Below are 17,404 nucleotides of genomic sequence, written 5' to 3'. Positions count from 1 at the left end.
GCTGGCGTTAATATATACGCTATGTTGTGTTAACCGACATGGGGGGGTTAAATGAGATGAGACACTGCATTCGAAGACTCCCTAACAAACATGGGAGGGGGGATGACTTCTGTGGAGTATCTGTCAGATCTGTTTGGCTCAAATGTTTGACGTTAAGGTTCAGTCCTTCTTCCAAAGTCCCTCCGCTTAGCAGAATGACAGAATGCTTCTCCCGTTAGCCTTTCTGTGTCCGTACGCGTTTGTGTTTCCAGGTGTTTCTGTCTCACATTTGCTAGCAGGCCCTGAACAGGCTTGCCATACTGCTTCCTCTCCCTCCAGTGACGAAGATTGTGTCCCACCTGCTGGTGGCTGAACCGGAGAAGATATATGCCATGCCGGACCCCAGCATGCCCGAGAGTGACATCAAGGCCCTGACCACACTGTGTGACCTGGCCGACCGTGAGCTGGTGGTCATCATCGGCTGGGCCAAACACATCCCAGGTAGAAGACCGGAGCTCTGGGCGACAGGGGAGGTCACCTGGTGGGCATGCGTGAGATTCGGCCACTTATAAGAGACGTCTCTCTGTTTTCATTCAGCTTATTCTTCTGAAAGTGGTTATTTTTGGGGTTTACGAACAGTGGACAGAAGGCAAGTCTAGATCCGTTTTTTTTGGCAAGTTCTGTAAAGCAGAGTGAAGTATGAAGATAAGAATGTTTGTGGGCTGGAGGTGTCAGGTGTGACAAGGCGTGGGGCGCTTACATGGCTGCCGGGTCTTTGGAGAAAACCTCCTTTAGTGGTGGATCGATACCCTTCAGGCACACGGCTCGTGTGAGTGAGCATCTCCTCACTTAAAGGGAAGGGCCACACTGAAACCCAATCGGGCAGCGGCCCATTAGCTCCGCTCTTCATCTGTGTCACAGTATCGCTTAATTGGACGAGCGTGAGTCCTGTAATAGAATCCTCCACGTGTAGAACTTTGGATGGTCCTTTTGGAGTCCTAACCCGCAAAGGGTCTAACCATAAACCATCCAAAAGCCGTCCATGACTCTGCAGCTGTACTTTGGGCTTTAAAACGTGTAACATTTGGTCCCCACCATGTAATATATGCATGTTTTCTCACACACACACACACACACACTCTCCCATTGGCTCCTATTTTAATGTCGTTTAGATTAATTAATAGTTATTTTAAACAAAATGTTACTTTAATTAATTCACAATCCTGCACCCCAAACCTAAAACTTCGCAGACATTTGACATATTGAACTAAATGATTATTTAAGCACATCATGATATAAAAAAAACCTATTTGTCTCGGGGGGCGTCCCCACAACATTTTATTTTCACATTTTTCTGGTGCCCTGTCCTTGCAAGATAGCGACATTTATCCCCACAAGATGGCTGAGTGCGCCTGTCTGCCCGCCCCCCTCCAGTGACACGCAGGGCTCGCGTGTGCAGTTCTGCCTGCAACGGGACCTCCCACCTGCCCCGGCTATCACGCCATTATGGATTCTTCACCCACAACACGGTGAAAACTCGGAGAAAGATTTAAAAAAAAGTTTCGGCACTTTTGGTTTCTTAAGAAAATGATGAAGGGTAAAAGATGAAGCGTAAAAGAGGCATCTGTTCTCCGCAGGGGTTGTTATCTCTCGCGAAACCCCACAAATGCGATAGATCCTGTACACACTGGCACACACACACACACACAGCCACACGTGTATAAACACACACAGAAGAATAATGACACGGTTGGTGGCTGGGCAGCAATGACTGGAGGGTGGTGCTGTCAATCAAGTGCTCTATCAAATCCACTGTTTTGAGGGAGGAGGGCACTGTGGGCATATGCGTCAATGTGGCCAATGTAGCCGCCTGACCCTCACTTTCATTCTGTACGTAATAATTACTGCTTCTGATTGGGCACAGAGGCTTCACACCCATCAGGAGAAGGAAGGCTGGAAAATCACCAATGTTCAGACCTTGAGGACACTGATTTGAATAGCCCCGAGCTATAATGACCATATCTAAATGATCCTTTACATGTCAAACGATTCCAGGTCATTTAATAGTGGCGGACCATTCTTACATCCCTTCCCTTTTTAAAGGGTTCATGGGCATCTCAAAGCTTAGGCAGTAAACTGGCCAGCCTCCAGGGGGTGGTGGTGGGTCCTCAGACCCGATGTATTGTGTGCTCTGTGAGCTGGATTGGCTGTAATCAGGTACACAGAGATGTTTTCCCCTAGTAAGGAGATTAGACGGATGGGCCCCTTGTCCTCCCACAGTTCGGGGAGTGCAGTGTCAGCAGGGAGAGGTTCAGAGAGCCGCTTACGTTGGGCCGGATCATTACTGACCCAGTAGCACGGAAAGGGGCCGGCATGGGGGAAGAAGAAAGCTTTAAAGTTCCAGTCGGTCCACTAAACTTCAGAATTCCAATATGCTCCGCTAGTGTCTTTGCAGATAAGTGCTTTGCAGTGATGTGAGACAGCAGCTTGGGCTAATTCTTCCCAGCTCTTCCTCTGGACGTCGGCTATGCCGTGCCGAGCTCCGAATGCCGCTTAAATCCAACAACGCTTGTCGTCCAAACCCTAAAGGTCCTTCCCCTCTTCAGCTTATCGGGGATGAATGTCAGGACGGGTTCTGCAGGGAGGTGATTAGGTCTGAGCCGATTACAGGCCTCCTGCCAGCTTGTGCAAACACACTCATCAGACCAGGCTCAGGAGACACAGGTAAATACAAACAATCGGGCCAAACACGGTTATTTACCTGAGGGCTTAGAGCGGAGCTCAACCCAAACCAGTAACATATGGTTTTATAGGCAAAGAAAATGAATTCCATCATTTTAAAGGGCTGGTTTGCTTGTATTGATGGTTTGAAAGAACTAGTCCACAGATAACTAAAATAATTTGGGTTTTTTGCCTCTTAAAAGATCCCCGTGATCCCGAACGCCGGCGAGATCAGCACTGTGCCTGTAATACCAGCAGATGACTTAAAAGCTTTTTCTAAGATGCACTCGCAGATCTGAAAACTGTCTGAGGTTTGTTCAGATAATCGTCTCTGCAGCTCCTACATGGAGGTCCGAATTCCAAACAGGTGGTAGCCATCAGTTAAAGACCATTGAAAGCAGTGGTTCTCAACCCATGGGTCAGAGTTGTTAACACCAGAGATCTCCTATGCTGACCCGCGATCAGATTTCCCAGCCCCAATCCTACAATTATATAATGAACTATATAAACGAATGCTGGGTCTGCAACTGCTTAGCGCAAACTAGCGAACACTCAACCAATCCAAGAAGCCAAACCACAGATGCTTCATTTAAAATTCACTGGCACATCCAATCAGATTTGTGCGATAGGCATTGATTGGCGTTAATTGCAGAGAGCACTGCAAACTTGATGACAGCATTAATTTAAACCTGTACTTGATACAGGGCATGGCTGGCATGGTAAACATTGGGTCGCGGTGCAAAAAAGGTTGAGAACCACTGGTTTAAGGTCAATATCGGCCCTCAACCCTTCATGAAATCATGAAAGTACAGCAGTGGTGTCATTACACATGTATGTCTTACCAATTAATAATACATCAATGACATATTGAAAAGCGCCGTCCTTGAATCATGTCTTGTCATTTTGACTGCTGACCAATAACTAAAGCTGAGTAGATGGAGTTATTAATTAGTCAGACTGTAGTTATGCAGTAACCTCAGTTCCACCTGCTACGTACCATAAAACCAGGGAAGAAGACCCTGTCTGGTTTGTAGAGGGGGAGGGTTTTCACCTGGGGGAGGCAAGCCATTTGGGACATGCGACGATACACCCACCTCAGGGCTTTCCTGTACAGCGCCCCCCCCCCCCCCCCTAACCAGCTGATTGCATTCTGATAGATTTTTAGGCCTTGGGCAGAGGAATTAAAAAGATTAACACTTCATTATAAGGCAGGGGTTTGAAATCGATTAGCACAGAACCAACCCCAGTGCTACAATAGATGTGTCATGATTGTTGGCACTTATGATCCCTGACACGGTTTTTATAAACCCCCCCACACACACACACACACACACACACGCAGTGACCCAGTGCAGTGCAGGCGGATGGATGGTGGTCGTCAGGATGCAGTGGAGAGTTTGATAATTCTGTGTTTTCCACACTTGATGAAGCACAGTTTAAAGGTGTGGAAAGATCTGCAGCATGTCACCCAGTGTGCCAGTATTAGGAAAATACCTTCGATTCGTTTAAGCTGGACCACTTGCTTCGATCGAGCTCCGTCATACATTCACATCACCAACTTCAGGAAGCTGGATCGCCGCTCTGAGCACGGGGCTCTTGAAAGTGTCTTTTTGTGTCACAGATTCTTTTTATCTGTAATTGTTTCTTGCTTTTAGTGTGTCGAGGAGTGGGGGGGTGGGCGATCCATAAGAAATGTCTGCAGGCGGCAGTGTAAGGCGTGGGGGGTGCCATCGCCGTGGCATCCTGTCTCTCGATGAAGTAAGCGTGTGACCCTCCCAGAAATTTTATTAGCCAGACACCTCCCCCGGAGAGGTGCAGTGTGGAGAGCGCGCGCTGGCTGGCCCCAGGTAGCCCACTGACACTTAAGTGCTCTTAACGAGTAATTAATTGGCTGCTTATTTCCGCGCTAACATGTCGTGTTAGCCTTGTCCCTCATACCGATGCTGTCTGTTTCCCATGATGCCCTTGACGTCTCTCCAAGTGTGTCTCCTCCCTGACGGCACATTGCTGGAAAAGCATAACAGAAACCTTTGCCCTGCCCTCACCAGCACCCCCTTGTGACTCCTGCGTGTATAGTCAGCCCCTCCTGGTGTGGACCACCAGCAGATGAGCCCGTTGCCCTGTTCTCTCCCCCCTATTAAAGGACGAAATCTACTTAGTGCGTTGGCGAACCGATCCCGGCTGAGCCGCGTAATCTTTATGTAATAGAGTGTGAATGCAGCGGGCCAGTAAATCAGCTCCTCATCAGTGCACTTCATTAAATATAGAGAGCAACACATAGCTTTTAGTATATTCAATTTAGCGGCTGACGCGGACTTATAAAGATAGATTGAGTAATCAGGGGGGATGCCGCCAAGGAGACAGAGATGGGGTCTGTATGTGTGTGTTATGGGCATTTCTGGAGATTGTCTTGCTTTTAGGTTGGGGGTGTAGGAATCTGCCCCCCCCCCCACCCTCCTGGCTTTGGGGTTGCCCTTACAAAGATGCAGCAGCAGTAGTAATGACTGATTCAAGTAGAGTTTATACCAGGTTTAGGCTTCGGGGTGCATCAGAGTTCCTTGACATGATTTGTTTAAGTCAGTCTGCCTGAGGGGGGCGCTGCTGGGTCGATTATGTTGTTACTGAAGCAGCTACCCGGGCAGGTTTTACGTGTTAGGGGTTTATTAATCTATCCACCTGCATCTATCACCAAATATATCTGAAAGACTGCCTTTATGACCATATATTATTATTATTATTATTATTATTATTATTATTGTTATTATTATTTATTAACTTAATTAGTAAGGGTATATCGTACAGTTTTCTGTAATTGTCTTTGTGATATTTTACTTATTTTGCACCTAAAGATAAGGAATTATTACTGTACTGTGATTGCAATAGTAATTTCAGTTTTACCGCATTGGTAATAGAAATTATTGCCTCGGATCTGTGGAATTAGTAGACGTTTAACACCAAATCGGGGGTATTGAGCTCACGGGAGTACTTACTGCTGAGGGATTGGGGTCAGGGGGTCAGGGGGTGCAGATTGAGATGAGGGGGATTGCGGTGTTTAATGTCACGGGGGCTTGTGCCGTTCATAGGCCAGTGGCTAAATGGTCCATTCGCGCTCGGGGGCTACCGCCGGAATAATGGCCCTGCCGTCGTTTTATGGATGCAGATATGGGCTATTAATGGGGGGCCTCTATGAATGTAGCCACATCTCACGGGCCAGGAACAGCTTATGCTGGCTTGCCTTTGGTTTCTCAAAGCCGCGGCCGGACCAGACCTTTGGAGATGTCCTAGGAAACTTTTGTTGTGCATTTGGAAATGATCTAAGTCAAAATGGCATAATAAAATGGTGAAATATTCAGTATTCCAGCTGTTTCGGATCAAATCTGCTGATTTGTGTTCTGCGCTTTGCTGCCACGGTGGTATTGATTGGCTGTAGTGTGAGTACAGGAAGAATCATGGTCAGTTAGTGGAGGCTGCACACACACACACATACACACACGGGTTTGTAATTATATCTTTGTGGGGCCTCTCCATTCATTTCTATGGGGAAAACTCTAATCCCAAAATGATGACCTTAACCCCTACCCAGTCCGAACCTTAACCATAAGTACCCAAACAAAATACGAGACTTTTGGCATTATTTTTTTTTTTTTGCATTGACAGATCTTTGTGAGGCCCTGAAAAATATCTATACATCGTCAAAATAATAGGTTCTTATTACACTGTGGGGAACATTTGGTCCCCACAATGTAATATAAACATAATCCACAAACACACAGACACACACACACACACCCGTAAACAGACCATTTCATCATATGGTGCATCTCAGAGAAGCTCCTTTATGAGGATGAGGACGGCTGATAGCTGGAAGAGGAAGATTTTTGCATGTGTGCCGGGGTGGGCGGGCTGTCACACTGAGACATGTCGAGGGTTCGAGCCAATGGCTGAGGGCTGGCACTTTAGGGCAGGGATGCTGTCTAACTGAGAGCTATGACAGATCAGCATCAGTCCTACAGAAGTCACATCCCCCCCAGCCCCCACAGTCTGATTGAGAATGAAATACGATGGGGCTGCAGCTGGAGGTGGGGGGGGCACTGAGCCTCATAATTACATCTCCTTTTCATGGCTCCCACTAATGGCCGTCAGGGAGGTGAAAACAATAATAAATGAATAGAACGTGAACTCCACTCCATAGAAATGTGACGCCTTCGTCTGGGGGGGGGCACTGGGCTGTTTGGCTCGGGACCGGGTCCAGCTGAGCGGATCCCCCCCCCTCCCCGGCCCCAGGGACATCTTTAAGCCCATGCTTTGGTTCCAGAGGTTGTTGGGTTTGGGGGGGGGGAGGGGGTTAGTTTTTCAACATTCCCATTACCGCTGAGGGAGAGGGAGCCGATGCGCAACCATGACAACGGCACAGAATCAGGGAGGGGGCATGATTAGTGGGAGGCGGGAAGAGGAGTTCCACTTGACGGCCTGGCCTGGGACTGATCTGTTTGGAGATAAAGGTGACAGTTTGAGATTTATCAAGCGAGCAGGAGAGATTGCCGGGAAGCCCCTCCCCCTCCCCATCTCGCCCTCCCCCTCCCCATCTCGCCCTCCCCCCTCCAGCTGCTTGAATGACTTTTCTGCAGGACAGGCAGGGAGAGCGGCCTCACTGAGGAGACAGCATGGCCCTGATTGTGTCTGGGTTTCCGTTTACTCCTCCTGATCTGTAAACCCGTCAAGACTTGGCGCCTCACATCTTCATCCCGCACCTCCCTCCACACCTGCAGCCGTCCTAGAAGGAGCTTCCAGGCTGGGGGGGGGGCTACCAGTGTCGGGGGGAAGGGAGCCACTATTCTGGGGCATTTGCATAACAGACAGGAAAATTAGCATGGCTGTGGTGCAAGCAAATTTAATGGGGGGGGGGGGGGGGGGTCAAGTAAGGGGGTGCAGGCTAAAATGAGGCGGGGAGTTGTTTGAGCTTGAAGGAAAGTGAGCGGAAAAAGCGAAACATGACAGGGCAGCCCAACGGATGTGAAAAGATTTTAACCGATGTCTGCTTTCTGTGGCTGTCGTGGCGATTAAGCTGATTAAAGCTGCAACTAGTGTCCATTGCTAAGGGGCTTGTTTTGTTAACCGGAGTATTAATTACATTACCAATAGCTACACTATGAGAGGTGTGCTGGACTTTATTGCTTAGCATAAATAGAAGCAGATAAACTGATTACAGTTGAGGACTGGCCAGAGATCGTGCTGGGGTTCTCGTCTGGCCAGAGACCGCGCTGGGGTTCTCGTCTGGCCCGAGACTGTGCTGGTCCACCACTTGGTCATCTTTTGTTCCTTTCAAGAAAGAAAAAGCCTGCAGAGAGGGACTTATGCCCCCCCCCCCCCCCCCCCCATCAGCTACCTCGTTATGCCAAAGCGCTCCTGTCAGTGGTACAGACACCCCCGGCTCCCCTGCGAGCTGGATACCACGTCATGCTTACTGAAAGTGAACAGGAGCTGCAGGTTGGAAATGAAGATGTAAATATTGATATTTCATTAGGGGGGAAATCAGCTGCTTGGGTAGAACTTAAGTGCCCCCCCTCCCATGCCTTGGCCTGAGCTCCGGCTGACCTGGGCGGCCAGAAAGTCACTTCATTACTCGATTAAATTGAGTGGAAAAAGGCAAGGAAGGACATAAGATCCCATTTGAGGCGATAATTTAGGCTGGTAGAAAAAGGGGGAGGGGGGCCGCCACACCAGGACCTGCAACAAATTGCGTCCATGGTCTCGATACACGGAGCTTTTATCGTCAAACGTAATTGTAGGCTGTTTTCATTTAATGCCAGAGCAGTACTAAGGAGCGGCTGGTGTTTTGGGTGCCGTGGAGGTTCCAGGCGTTTATAGGCTGTATTGTACAGTGAGGAGGTCGTGCCGCATCCAGACCGTGTGACCACCTTGCTGGGTGCTGCATGCCCGCATGGCTGGGTTCCCCAGCGCTCCCAGCACCTCCCAATAAACTCTGGGTGTTTTTAGCCCAAATATGAAAAGATTACATAACTATACTTTTTATGCTTAAAATGTTTGTTTTACATGTTTACTTCCAAATTAGGGCTTAAATTAGCTGAAGTTAAATTCAAGGTACCTTTTTTTTTTTTTTTTTTTAATGAACGGGCATTTACATGGTAATTGGAGGGTTACAAAAGTCAGGTCGGGGTGCCCCAGTGTGTCACAGACGTCTCGGTCCGTCCGGTCAGATCCCCGCTCCTGTGAGGTCAGGGTGCCCCAGTGTGTCACAGACGTCTCGGTCCGTCCGGTCAGATCCCCGCTCCTGTGAGGTCAGGGTGCCCCAGTGTGTCACAGACATCTCGGTCCGTCCGGTCAGATCCCCGCTCCTATGAGGTCGGGGTGCCCCAGTGTGTCACAGACGTCTCGGTCCGTCCGGTCAGATCCCCCGCCCCTGTGAGGTCGGGGTGCCCCAGTGTGTCACAGACATCTCGGTCCGTCCGGTCAGATCCCCGCTCCTGTGAGGTCGGGGTGCCCCAGTGTGTCACAGACGTCTCGGTCCGTCCGGTCAGATCCCCGCCCCTGTGAGGTCGGGGTGCCCCAGTGTGTCACAGACGTCTCGGTCCGTCCGGTCAGATCCCCGCTCCTGTGAGGTCGGGGTGCCCCAGTGTGTCACAGACGTCTCGGCCCGTCCGGTCAGATCCCCGCTCCTGTGAGGTCAGGGTGCCCCAGTGTGTCACAGACGTCTCGGTCCGTCCGGTCAGATCCCCGCTCCTGTGAGGTCGGGGTGCCCCAGTGTGTCACAGACGTCTCGGTTCGTCCGGTCAGATCCCCGCTCCTGTGAGGTCGGGGTGCCCCAGTGTGTCACAGACGTCTCGGTTCGTCCGGTCAGATCCCCGCTCATGTGAGGTTGGGGTGCCCCAGTGTGTCACAGACGTCTCGGTTCGTCCAATCAGGTCCCTGCTCCTGTTAGGTCAGGGTGGCCCACGTGTCACAGACGTCTCGGTCCATACAGTTAGGGTCCCGCTCCTATGAGGTCAGGGTGGCCTGGTATGTCACAGACGTCCCGGTCTATCCGGCCAGGTCCCTGCTCCTGTGAGGTCAGGGTGGCCTGGTATGTCACAGATGTCCCGGTCTATCCGGCCAGGTCCCTGCTCCTGTGAGGTCAGGGTGGCCCACGTGTCACAGACGTCTTGGTCCATACAGTTAGGGTCCCTGCTCCTGTGAGGTCAGGGTGGCCTGGTATGTCACAGACGTCCCGGTCTATCCGGCCAGGTCCCTGCTCCTGTGAGGTCAGGGTGGCCCACGTGTCACAGACGTCTCGGTCCATACAGTTAGGGTCCCTGCTCCTGTGAGGTCAGGGTGGCCTGGTATGTCACAGACGTCCCGGTCTATCCGGCCAGGTCCCTGCTCCTGTGAGGTCAGGGTGGCCTGGTATGTCACAGATGTCCCAGCCCGTCCGGTCAGAGACCCCCATTCTTGTGACTATCGATTTCCCTTCACATCCTGAGGGCTGATTACAATCTGTTAATTAATGTCCCCCCAGCACTTTTTCATCCAGCTGTGCTCACCAGCCTGATAAGAGAAATTGGACACTTTTCTAACCCCCCTTCCTCTTTTTGCCCCCCACCCCCACCCTGTCCCTGGGGTATTCGGGAGCACTCCAAAGAGTTAAGGACCCTATAGATAAACATCACCCACCAATTCTCTGGCAATGAGATAATATGAATTTAAAAAAAGAGTGGGGGGGATGTGGTCCCTAGCCTGGTCAATACAATAAGCAGGCTTCTTTTAATTATACGGGAGCTGATAGCATTGCGACATTGAACTTGTAAAAGCAATAATTTCAATCAGCAGGTGCTGTGAGGGCAGTTAATATGCTGGCAAAAAAAGTTGAAACTGCAGGCAAACTGACTGCACTCATGGGGGTGGTGGGCGAATCGAGGGACAGCGGCTTTTATGAGTTTATTGACGATTCTGCAAGGGGGAGGAAAATGGCATAAGATGGCTATCGGCTCTTCCTTTCCGCAGATTTCCTTTGTCTTCCTCTTTTCCTTTGTCTTCCTCCACGCCCCGCCGTTGCTTGACCTTAATTGGGCGTTTTGGGCAGGTGCCGACGCACCCTGGCGTTTGATGGCGGTAGCGGCGTGATCCACACCGGCCAACTTCTCGCACATTTAGCAGCCGCGCTCCGCCAGCACCGTTTGTCAGTATCCGCCACCGCTGGGGATTAGGGTGCACTTCACCCCTCTCCCAGCAGGGGGGGCCCTTGCTGTCATTCTCCCCCCCCATCACTTACTCCCCTACCAGCCACAAACAAGCACAGATGCTTACACATACACACACACACACACACCGCCTTCCTGAGGAAGCTACAGTCTGAGTGATTATCTCAGAGGTGTTAAGGCTTCAGAATAAACTCTGCTGTTATCAAATGCCTACAAGTGTCTGCTCTGGCTCTACGTGGTTCACCTGCATAGACTGCACACAGAAAAGTCTTTATACAGATCCGGATATGTCCTAGCCAAGCTATGTAACATTTAATTTCTGTGTTCTGCTATAATCTGTTCCTTTGTCCAGGTCATTGCAGTTTGCCAGTGTGTTTATATGCACCACGACAGCGCCAACAAAGCATAGGTGTTAAGGAAGATCTGCACAAGATTTGACAATACCCGCCCTCCCTGACCCCCACACAGGCTTCTCCAACCTGTCGCTGGCAGACCAAATGAGCCTACTGCAGAGCGCATGGATGGAGATCCTCGTCCTGAGCATCGTGTTCCGCTCGCTGCCCTATGAGGACGAGCTGGTCTACGCGGAGGACTACGTGATGGACGAGGAGCACTCGCGACTCACTGGCCTGCTGGACCTGTACGTCTCCATCCTGCAGCTGGTGCGCAGGTACAAGAAGCTCAAGGTGGAGAAGGAGGAGTTTGTCACTCTCAAGGCCATCGCCCTCGCCAACTCGGGTAAGAGCCCCGCCCCCAAGCTGCCGCTTTTCTCTTAAAGGGACGTAACGCATGAGAAAACTCACAGTTAAAAAAAAAATCCTAATTAAAGCCAAAGGTAGAGGCTAGTTTATCCTCCTGAGAACCAAAGAAAGAAAGTGTCCTTCAATTTTAGGTTATTTGTGATTTTCTATGTCGTTGGAGGAAATAAGACATCTTACAATTTCGATTTTTTCAAATTTATTTTTGTTTTTAATTTCACAGCATGTCCTCTTTAGTGTACAACAGGAATAAATACGTTTCCTTACATCAGTGAAAAGATAGATGCAAAAACAAAATGTCCACTACGATGGACATAAATGAATGGGTGGGGTCTCAGCAGGATATAACATTATTCAAAGCGAACAAGTAAATCAGGGGAAAAACTTTATTTGAACCTGAAATTTTATCATTTAGTTATAATAACTTATTTGTTATGCGTATATCCAAATTACCTAGCTACCCAAAAATTTACTGAAAAATTATGTTTCAGAAACTATTTTTTGCTGACTGATTTCTTTTCAATATAAAAGTGCCGTCTTTTTTGCACTTTGGTGTAAGTACAAATGCAGTTTAATACAGTTTGATGTAAATGCAAAATTACATGACACCTGCAATCTGAATCCAGTGTGCGAATTCATTAGAACGAATCTTGCGGTAATTCCACGTGTTAAGCTCGCAAAAAGCTATCAGAAAGGCATTGTCTCGATAAGCGTAAAGGTAACTTTCTAATGGGAAGTTATGAGAGCGTGAGAGGACAATATGTAAGCACTGTGACACGTCTTAATTGATTCTGAAACGAGCGGAGCCCGACTATATTTTCCTGGTATTTATTGTCAAGTTGTTTAATAGTTTCGTCAGCTGTTAAATTGCTCGTTTTGTTCAGTATGTGGCTCCATGCTTTGTTGAACAAACTAATAAGGAAGAGTCTTCGTTTGGGATACTGATGGCAGAGGAGGGGGGTGCGGGGGGGGGGGGACCTCCCCATTTTAACGCATTATTTACATTTCATGTCACTGCTCGTTGCATCGTCATCCGACGGAAGCTTTTCCCGACACAGTGTCCGGAAGACAGGTCATGTGACCGGGCAGGAAAGAAACAGATAGACGAAGGAATTAGCTGAACAACGTGCTCGAAATTCTCAGAGTCGGATCACCTGCGGGTCAATAAACGCCACGTAAACAGGAGGGCCGGACAAAAGGTGTGGGGGGGGGCAGTTTAATTGAACGCCGTGGTATCCCAGTGCTCCCCCCCCCCCCCCACCTCCACAACGGCAGCCGTAGGGCACTCAGCCACTGGAGATAAATGTAGCATTTCATTAGGAGCGCAGGGGCCTGTCAATAAAATGTGTTAAGTCGAATGGAATGAGCGGCAGGGAGTGGCGGACCTCGTTTGTTCTGCCGCGGAGGTGATGCGTCTGTATTGACAGCCCCCCCCCCCCCCCCCCCCACCTGATCAATGCCTCACCGAGCCCTTTGTGTTTGCCTGAAAAATGAAAGTGCTGAGTCTGGCGTTTTGTTTTGCTTGGACGTGACAGGCCCCTGGTGTGTTTGCGGGGGTGGGGGGTGGGGGGGGGCTGACGCGATCGCTCCTCCGGGAGCCCCCTCTGCCTGACAGCTGTGAAAATTCATAGCCATTGATTTTGTAATTAGCAGTTTATCAATGGCATCGACATGGCCCTCCTGATGGATTGCAAGGAAATTGTTTCTTCAAAGTTATTTTTTTCATACCCCCTCTCCTTGCTCCCAGACCGCGACCCCTCCTCCACCTTTTATCCAGAATAAGATGAGATCCGAACATGTGGATGAATGTCGTAGAAACTTGTCAGTTTTGCTATTCTGTTAACCCTCTCCCCCTGCCACCCCCCCCCCCCCAGTTAATCTCCTTGTATATTGTTTTTATTAATTTCCTGTGATGCTAATTTCATTTACCCTTTGGGCCAGGGATGCAGTGGCCACACTCTTCTAAATTCACGGGAAATTCGGATTAAATCGGTTTTCCGTTTTGCGATCCCATGCCATGGTGAGGCGGGACAGTAGGCAGGTCCAGCTAACCAGCTCTTAGATGTCTTGATATTAAAAATCGGTGCCGTGTTTTGTTAATTATGGTTAGTTTGAATTTCACCAATGAGATAAACATACAGGCTTTACGTCTCATGTTTGGGAATGCGGTGGATTCCGTGTCCCAGATTCCAGTTGTCCATGTTCAGTGGCTGTTCCTTCTCCCAGAGGACCGGCCATAGGCATGTTCCCGTTAATTCCATGTGTTCCCTGTCTATCTGCCAGATTACAGTGATCTCCACTCAGCATCAGCCCATGCTGTACAAAACCCAGAGCCAGCTGGCTAGGATTCCCATACAGAAAATGGATTTAAGTTCTGCGGGATGTTTGCATTGACACACCTATGGGATTTTTCTCGAAGTCGTGGAGGGTTAGGGGGATTTGGCACAGTGAACATGCACTTTGATTTTGTATTACGGAGTAGATATTTAACGCCTTTAAAGGTGCTCTGTTAGTTTGCGGACGGACATCTGAGCCAGACTGCGACTGACGGTCTCTGTGCCCGTCTCTAGCTGTAATTACCCCGCTTTCCAAGGAAATTTTTTTTTTCCTGTGTGATTCTGTAACTATATCTTCTCTCAACATATTACGCTTTATTATGCTTCATCATATTATTATTTTAAGCCCACACTCATATCCACAGTGACAGAATTACAAATCTCTATTTTTTCATGTTTAAAAAATTATATATGACAGCCAGAGGCGTGACTAGAGATTTTGGGCCCCATGATGGCATATTGTCGAATATACAAACATATAAACCAATAAGCAGAACCTGCTGATCACCAGTCCATCTCTGTAGCTGCAGGCCCCCCCATGAGACCTGGGCCTCACATACCCCCCCTTCCCCCGTCCCTGTCTCTCTGCTGCAGACTCCATGCACATAGAAGACGTGGAGGCAGTGCAGAAGCTGCAGGACTCCCTGCACGAGGCCCTGCAGGACTACGAGGCAGGGCAGCATGCGGAGGACCCGCGGCGGACCGGCAAGCTGCTCATGACGCTGCCTCTGCTGCGGCAGACGGCCACCAAGGCCGTGCAGCACTTCTACAGCATCAAGGTGCAGGGCAAGGTGCCCATGCACAAACTCTTCCTGGAGATGCTGGAGGCCAAGGTGTGACGGGGAGCATGGCGGGGAGCCGGAGGGGCTGCCGGGGTGGAGAGGCACGCGGGAGCGCCCCCTACTGACCCGCTCCGGCAACAGACTGCTCTTTCCGGCATCCAAGACGTTTTTAAAAAGCTTAAAAAAACACAAAAAAAAAAGTGAAAGCAAACTGGGGTAAAGTATAAATATAAATATTGCAGATTAATTTAAGATATATAACAAATACTATGTACAGTGAGTTTTTTTTTTGTTGTTTTGTTGATGGTCTGTGGTCAAATACAAAGAACACCCCCCCCCCCATATATATATATATATATATATATATAAATATACATATATATCTATCTGCATTCTCAGGAGGAAGGTCTCCGCTTCCTTTAACCAATAAGCTGCTTGTATTTTTTTCTCTGTTCCGATTCGTACTCTGGAGGGCGCTCTTGTGCCAGCGTTTGGCGGGAGCGTAGCTGTTTACCGTGCGTCGTCCAGATCTGCCCGACACTCTTCTTTTCTTGCGGATTTGGCAAAGGCAGCCAGCCACACCCCAAGGCAGTCATGCCCACATATACCTCTTTGTAAGGGAGCGCCTGGGGGTCCGACTGGGTTTACTGGATTTTAGACGGGTAGTGGGAGGTGGGATTCGGATGCTAGGTGAGGGCTGTGGCTCACTGTGTCAGAGCTTGCGCCCCCCGCCCCCCCAAATCCTCTTCCTCTTCTCTCAGTAACTGTGCAGCGTGAAACCGCCCCCACTCCCACCACACTGGGCAGCGTTTATAATAATAATTAGTAATAATATGATTCCACTAACATGGTTGGCAGTTTATGCTGTCTGAGACTCAGTTGGGATGCAGAGAGTGAGGGAGAGGTGGAGGAATGGAGAGAGAGAGAGAGAGGGAGGGATGGAAAGAGAGGAAGGTGGCATTACGCAGCATGGCACTGGTCCAGGAGGTTCTGTGTTGGAACAATCAATGGGTCCATGTGTCAGATATGCTATTGAAAGTGGCATGAGGACACTGGCAGCCCACGCCCTGCCCGTCCAGCTGACAGGCACGCTCCTGTGCATGCTTTGGCCATGGGCTTGAAGGCCAGCCTGATTCTGACATCCTGTCCCGGACAGAGAGGTTATTGCTGACCCAGAATCCTGCAGTGCGAGGCCCCATGGATGGCGGTAGAGCCCCAGCTGTCAGTGCGAGGCTGGGATCGGTGCTCTTGGGGGTTTTTTTTGGGCAGTTCAGCAGCCGTCAACCTTACAGAGGAGCGATGGTCAGGCAGACGGAGCCGCACCCTACACCCAAGCTGTCAGAACCCATGACTGAGGGGACAAGTGGTCGGCCCGGCCCGCCTGCCGGCCCGCGTGTGAGATCAAGCTGCCGGCGGCGAGTGGAAATGCCGCCGCCGTGATTAATGGGACGTTATAAATCGTGCCGCGGCGGCAATGTGATACTGTGATCAAAGGCATCCCTGACATTGTGAGAAGGACAGCGGGGGCTGGGCTCAAAACCCTATTGGCTGGGGATGTTCGGTTCCCGCTCTCTCTCCAACCTCACTGGTCGCCTGCTGAAGGTGCCACACCCACAACCCCCCACCCCTAACAGGTGTTGTCTTCCGGCCACAGACCTCGCTCTATAGTTTCCATTTAACCAATCAGATGGGCGTTAATGTCTCCCGGGTCATTTTGTTTAATTTTATTGTAAAAATGATGTGTAGAATGTTTTAATTGTAGAATTAAGAAGTGATTTTTTTTCCCCGTATAAATATTTACGATGTACCGTATGCTTTTTTTGTTGTTGTTGTTTGTTTTTTTTTGCCCCCGCAGTGTAAATAGACTTCACTAAGTATTCATTTACCTATGTACGTCAAATTTTATTGTGGTCTGCAGAAACTAAAAAACACAGAACACTAAGAAATGCCCCCCAGATACTGTGACTTTTTCTTATGAGTGCTGCACCAAGCGGGTGGTGAAGATAGCAATCTCCCCCCCCCCAAGAAGTTAGTATATTGGTCAGATGACCAGTGGAGGGTGACAGAGAGGCTGTAAAATGTGATCCCTCCCAGGTCAGCCCCCCCACCCCCACCATATGTCACAGGAACACAGACAAATCAGCATTGTGTCCTTGTAATGCAATGCATGTTTAATTTTAGCTGGATAAAACAGCCCACCCAATGCCCCGCCCCCCCCACCCGTGGTTGACCTATAGCGGCAGTCCTTCATGCCAATTACACGCCCCTAGAAGGATGATGTAAGCGTATCATATTCATGTTTTGGGATCTTTGGATTTTTTTGGGCAGCAATTAAGAAAAGCCTTTTGATTAATAATTTCAAAACCACTGGGATCTGTCAGGACTTGGAGCACAGTGACGCTGACTCCGCCCACACTGGAAGTCCTGTCAGATCCATGAGCCCAGTCCTTCCTTGCAACCCTGGCTTTTCCCACCTTGGGATGACTGGCAGCCAAATCGGCCTATTGCCTCGCAGCCTGCCTCTTAACCCTCCTGTCCCTCGACTCGCCCGATGTCTCCAAGCGGTGCACAGTGAGTCCTGTCTCCTTAACCAGCTTTACCCGAAACATCCATAAAGTGTGAGGAAAGAGCTT

General features: G+C 49.6%; 1 protein-coding gene across 1 annotated transcript in view; it reads left to right on the top strand.

The window, feature by feature from the left end:
* The window catches only part of esrrb (estrogen-related receptor beta), a 31,097-nt gene extending 15,999 nt beyond the window's left edge, over nucleotides 1–15,098 (top strand). The window contains 3 exon segments of the mRNA XM_048975577.1: nucleotides 319–480; nucleotides 11,364–11,633; nucleotides 14,584–15,098. Of these exon segments, the coding sequence (XP_048831534.1) occupies nucleotides 319–480; nucleotides 11,364–11,633; nucleotides 14,584–14,828 (677 nt within the window). The 3' untranslated portion in view covers nucleotides 14,829–15,098.
* The last annotated feature ends 2,306 nt before the right edge of the window (nucleotides 15,099–17,404 follow it).

This window comes from Brienomyrus brachyistius, chromosome 14 (genome assembly GCF_023856365.1).
Source record: "Brienomyrus brachyistius isolate T26 chromosome 14, BBRACH_0.4, whole genome shotgun sequence".
NCBI lineage: Eukaryota > Metazoa > Chordata > Actinopteri > Osteoglossiformes > Mormyridae > Brienomyrus > Brienomyrus brachyistius.
Note: the sequence above shows the minus strand (reverse complement) of the source record. Positions and strands in the feature narration are given on the sequence as shown.